The sequence below is a fragment of the Zea mays genome, chromosome 4 (assembly GCF_902167145.1).
Source record: "Zea mays cultivar B73 chromosome 4, Zm-B73-REFERENCE-NAM-5.0, whole genome shotgun sequence".
Classification (NCBI taxonomy): Eukaryota; Viridiplantae; Streptophyta; class Magnoliopsida; order Poales; family Poaceae; genus Zea; species Zea mays.
Genome location: NC_050099.1, coordinates 160,912,140 through 160,918,192, shown reverse-complemented (window position 1 = coordinate 160,918,192; position 6,053 = coordinate 160,912,140). Strand labels below are relative to the sequence as shown.

General features: G+C 47.6%; 1 protein-coding gene across 1 annotated transcript; it reads right to left on the bottom strand.

Moving 5' to 3' along the window:
- On the bottom strand, window positions 1–2,274 carry LOC103653910 (ethylene-responsive transcription factor ERF027). Its single transcript, XM_008680717.3, has one exon. It carries the CDS (start codon window positions 1,438–1,440, stop codon window positions 661–663), a length of 780 nt encoding a protein of 259 aa, XP_008678939.1. The 5' UTR covers window positions 1,441–2,274; the 3' UTR covers window positions 1–660.
- Between the last annotated feature and the right edge of the window lie 3,779 nt (window positions 2,275–6,053).

Here is a 6,053-nt window from a genome sequence, read left to right as displayed (position 1 = left end):
TAAAAGAAAGGAAAGTGGAGCATGCATGTATGCACCTGTATTTTCTTATCCGATCCATGGGTGATGGGTCCGTACAAATCACAAGTATTTTCTCTCTTGTGTGTATACTGTACAAACACAATGGCACCCAACACACATGTATGCTGTACTAGCATCTTCTTACAATCCACTTGGCACATTAAAAAAACATGTGCTTGCTCTTAGGCCAAAACTATAAATAAGCTACCTAGTTGCGTCAACTGTACTTGCTCAATCATGCCGAATCACATCAAATTAAAAATAAGAAAAAAAATTACGGAAAGGAGTGGAGCAGAAAAAAGGATATTAAATTTGAAAGGTAGTAATAATAGCATTTGAAAGTTGAAGCGGATGCCCTGGTAACTATATACCATTACTAGCGAGCATGTCACACTATGCTTATGGCATACACACTCGTATATATTACCAGATAGAGGACGCTGCATGCGCTGCACCGGCCGGTATGTACCGGCAGTAACATGTACCTCCTCCACTCCTCCTGTTGTTGCCATGGTTTGCTACCGGCCCCGGGGTACTACTAGGGGGAGTTCACTATAGTCTGTACTATTACCGCACTCCATGCGGCTGGCCCCGCCGCTGGCCATGGCCGGCCTAGCTAGGCGTGCAATCGGGCAATGCAGTCTACGGGTCATGGTAGCTCCAGAGGCTCTCCCCGGCCTCGGACGGGTCGGGCGACTCGTCGGAGGTGTCGGGGCTGAGCCTCGGCGGGCTCATCATCATCCCGGCCGCCATGTTCCGCAGGAGCTGCGGCATCTCGAAGATGGCCTCTTCGTCCATGAACTCGTCAGTGCCCATCTCCTGCTGCGGCGCGGTGTAGCCCGCCGCGTCAGCTGTCGCCGTACTGCTCGCCCCGTGGTGCTGCTGCTGATGCCGGCCCTGTGCAGCGGCGGCGGCAAGAGGATTACTGGCGGCACCCTGCGACTGCGAGTACTCGAGCTGCGCCTGCGCGGCGGCGGCGGCCGCGGCGCGTATGTCAGCGGGGGACGCGGACGCCGGGGCCGCGCGCGAGGCGATCGCGCCGGGGAAGTTGAGCACGGCGTCTGCGCCGCGCAGCGCGCGCGCCGCCACGTCGTAGGCGGCCGCGGCCATCTCGGGCGTCGGGTACGTGCCGAGCCATATGCGGCGCGCCTTGCGGGGCTCCCGGATCTCCGACACCCACTTGCCGCTCCTGCACCGTATGCCGCGGTAGAATGCGTGCTTCCCGGACGACCGCGGCGACGGCTCCCCCGAGCTCGTCGCGGCCGCCGCCGCCGTCCCGTAGTAGTCGCCCTGCACCACTGGAGAAGGAGAATGAGGCGAGGCTGAAGCCGAACCAGCCTGGCGGCTGTGGCCTGCTGGCGGTCCCGGTCGTTGCACTTGCACCGCCGGGTAAGGAGAATGGGGCGGCTGCTGCTCAGCCATGAACCGTTAGGGCACGCGCACGCCCATAATCTATTTGGGCACCTACTGCTACTGACATGTGCCAAATTTGGCTGCAGTGGTGCACCTACCTATCGTCTATGGTGCGCACGCCGCAGGTATATCCCTCCAGTGTTTTGCGTCTAGATTTGTGTGCGTTTGCAGCTCAGCTCGCGCAGGTGCAGCAAGAGGAAGCAAGCTATAGGTGTGATGACATGGACGAGAGGGGGGTGCGGGGGGTATATAAGGGTTGGTAAAGAAGCGGGAACGAAGCGTGCGGGCCGCCATGGTGAAAAGAGATAGAGATCCCTCTCTCTCTCTCTCTCTCGGCAGGGACGGACGAGCTAGCAAGCACACAGAGACAGACGCCGCGGTTGCAGAGGTGGAGGCGCGGCGGGACGATGCGGAGGAGCTGAGGCGGCAGACGCGTAAATCCGAGCGGGGGATGCATTTGCATGTGTGTGTATGGCTTGCGCTGAGCTGGTGCCTGCTGGGAGGCAAAGCGCACGAACGAGACAGACGCCCACCTAACTCAAGCTATAAGCTAGCCGGATAAAGCCGTAGCTTCGCTTAGCTCTCCGCCTCTCTCTCCCCCCTCTCTGCTGCTGCTTCGTCTTATCTTCTTCCCCAGGGAGACAGCGAGATGCCGCCGTCGCTGTCATCGGCATGCTTCCCTTGGCGTGGTTGGGCTGAGGGCTGTCATTAGCCCGCGCGGACAGGTGATTGTTGGTGCTAATTGTTTCTCCCTTTCTGTTGACTGGGGGGCCTCGCCCTCGCCCTCGCTCGCGCTGTGTGGGTGACGCCAGCTACGGATGCCGGCCGGACTGCGAGGCTCCGGATGGCTGTCGAGCGGGGCCTGCTTCCTTTTTCCGCCGTGGCCATCTGTCCGCGTGCTTCCCCGAAGGTTGCTGTGGTGCTCGCACGCAGGACTCTCGGCTATGGTTGGACGACCGACCGAGCAGCTGGGCTGGCCTCTATCTAGCCTTGCATTGCATGCTAATGCGTTTGGGGATAGCGGCGTCCTGATTCATTTCAGACCCGGGGTTTGACAAATACTAGTATATGTCTGCAGCTGCTGTTTCTATCTGTTGGATCGGAGCAAAGCAACACACATGCATTGAACCTGGTTTGGTGCTCGATCCACTTCCCAAAACGGGGGATATTAGCATAGTACGCAACATAGCCGTGTCTAGGCATGTGCGAGCCGTGCGCTTCCATAGAATCTAAAAAAACCAGTAGATCTATTCTAGTTTGATAACCTTTTATAACTTATGTTAATATATAACACATATTTTCACTACAACAGAACAACTCTGTAGCTACGCATGTCTAGTAACGCATGGTTTTATATGTTGCAAGGAAGCATATAACAACACTTATTATATGTTGCAAGTGTTATGTGTTGCTTAGGAGCACAAAGCAACACATATTATGTGTTGCAAGTGTTATGTGTTGCTAACGAGCATAGAGCAACACTTATTATGTGTTGCAAATATCATCGGTGTAGTTATTGTATGTTGCAATTAAACCATTAAGTGATTAGATTTGTTGCCACCATAGCCATGATTTATATATGTTGCAAGGTAATCCATACAGTATTGTAAGTATAACTACTGTAGAAAATTACTATTGTAATTATACATACTGTATAAATTTACGCAAATGTTTTATGTACACCGTAAAAATTTATAGAAAACTGATATTGCAAAAAACAAAATAATATACCTTGGTATTTGATCCTGCAACCTAACCTATGGGCATACCATAATCAGTGCTTTAGTAACCAAAAGAGCTATTGACGAGTTGTGATAGGAAAGTGTTTATATTTTACTTATTCAATCTTCTTAACGCGGTGGAGCCCGACCTGGCCCGTAGGAGCCCCATCCGGCCATTCCCGTTCTTCTTCCAAAACGGATCCAGGTCCCACACCGGAGGTACGCTAGGGTTCCACCTGAGCTCTTCCTTCTTCCCCCTCTGCTCGTCTCCCCATTTGATTCCTCGCCGCTTGTGGTTTCTTCCCCGTTGTCATAGAGTCAGGCAAAGGTCCTGTGCGCCGTCGCAGATCTTAGGGAGGTCAGTGTGCCCTCGCTATTCCCTTTGTCTCTGTGCGCCCTCGCTCATCTTCTCTTCGTCTCTGTGTGCCATAGCTCCTCTTCCCTTCATCGAAGTTCCTGGTGGCATGGATATTCTGGATAGTTCCCTGCATAGTTCCTAGCAGCACAACGACATAAGTCAGAGGGGGAGAAGCCAATCATCATCCGGTACGTTTCTTGATTTCCTCTTCTTGTTGCCTCCGATCGACGAACACTAGGGATGCGCTTCGAACCAGTATCCGGGTCTCAGTTTCTTAGGGAGTGCATGAAAGGTTGAACTAGTACCATTATTTATCGACTTTCTAACAATCAGAAGAGTAAGGTATGGAAAATTTTCTGAACATATCTAAAACATGATATTTGTTTATGTATAGACTAGCTGGGTAAATAGAATTTTGAGCTATTATTGTGTTACTTGTAGACATCTAGAAATCAATATACTAATACAATTGAGAAATAAGTTTTAGATTATTTATAGTAGAATTAACATCAGTATTTTTTATAGTTTCATAATGGATTTAGAGGTGGTGAAGCTTCTTTTGCAATGTTCTAAAGGCTCGGCTCAATATGTAGCCGGTGTAAAAGGCTTCTTAGAATTTGCATTCAAAGATAAACCTGAAGGAAGCAAGAATTATTGCCCTTGTAAGTCATGTGTGCACACTACTGTGCAGCCAAGTGATGTTATGTTTGAGCATTTGGTGTGCAATGGGATACTTGAGAATTATGACCAATGGGATTTTCATGGAGATACTTCTGGGCATGGAAATAATAATATGGGTCAAAATAGTTGTAGTAACGAAAGACAAGTTAATATGACGCAAATGATTCATGATACAATACAACACATGTATGATGACACACCTATGGTTGATGGCAATGCTCCTACGAAAGGGTCCTGTTTGGATGCAGCAAAGTTTTATAAGATGATTGAGGAATCAAATAAGCTGCTATGGACAGGATGTGAGTTGACAATTCTGACTTTATTGGTGCTTCTATTTAATATAAAATCAATGAACAAATGGACGGATAAATCTTTTGGTGATCTTCTTGACATTCTTCGTATGGCTATTCCAAATGGACAACAACTCCCCAAGAATTTTTATGAAGCCAAAAAAATTATTTCAAAATTTGGATTAGGGTATGAGGACATTCATGCTTGTCCAAATAATTGCCAACTATATTGGAAGGGAAAAAAGATGATGATTTCTGCTCTACCTGTAAGGCCTCACGGTGGAAGGGTATGCAACCTGAGTCGGTTTTAATAAAGAAACAAAGAAGGAAAGCTAGTCCTTGCAAAGTTTTGCGATACTTTCCTATTAAAGATAGGCTAAAAAGATTGTTTATGTGCAAGGATATAGCACCTCTCATAAGGTGGCATGATGAAGAGCGCATAAAGGATGGTGCATTACGTCATCCAGCAGATGCACCCGTATGGACCAGGTTCGATGAAAAGTTCCCATTTTTTGCATCAGACTCTCGCAATATTCGTTTTGGGTTGGCTACAGATGGGTTTAATCCATTTGGGATGTTGAGCAGTACTCATAGTTGTTGGCCAGTAGTTTTAACAGTATATAACCTACCTCCGTGGTTATGCATGAAAGATCATAATCTTATGTTGTCCTTATTGATTCCTGGTCCTAAAAGTCCTAGAGACAAAATTCATGTGTTCTTTGAACCACTATTGGAGGACCTGAAAGATATATTTCAGAATGGCATGTCCACATATGACGCATCGAGAGATGAACTATTTAATTTGCGAGGGACTGTTTTAATGACGACAAGTGACTTGCCAGGTTTAGGAATGCTCTCATCACATATGGTTCATGGTGAATTTGCTTGCCTGCCATGTGGTGACAATGCATGGACCAAACGTCTAAAGCATGGTCGTAAGTCATCTTTTATGGAACACCGTCAATGGCTTGATGAAGACCATCCTTATCGTTTTGATGCAGATTCATTTGATGGAACAACAGAGCTAAGATCAGCTCCTATGACCTATTATGATCGTTCGATTTTGCCTAACATAATTTCACTAGGGGATTTTAAGAATTCTAAAACTTACAAGTCAGTAAGTAGCCTATTCACATTGCCATATTGGGATCATAATATTCTTAGATACAATCTTGATGTGATGCATATTGAGAAGAATGTTTTTGATAATCTACATGGTACACTGTTCAATTTAGATGGAAAGACAAAAGATAATCTCAAATCTCGTCTAGATTTACAAGACATGAACATTAGACAAGACCTGCACCCCCAAGAGAAACCTTCCGGCAAATGGTATTTGCCACCAGCAAGATATGCTATGAATAAAAGTGAGAGGCAAGCATTCTGTAAAGTACTTCGAGGAATAACAGTTCCTGATGGGTATTGTAGGAATATAGCGACATGTGTTAATGTTGCGGAAGGGAAAATTGTTGGTCTATGTCGGGGACCATAATTAGGGGTACCCCCAAGACTCCTAAATCTCAGCTGCTAACCCCCATCAGCACAAAGCTGCAAAGGCCTGATGGGTGCGAT

Bases quoted from the DNA above. Each gene is read 5' to 3' on its own strand.
- LOC103653910 (XM_008680717.3), bottom strand. From the start codon at position 1,440: ATGGCTGAGCAGCAGCCGCCCCATTCTCCTTACCCGGCGGTGCAAGTG.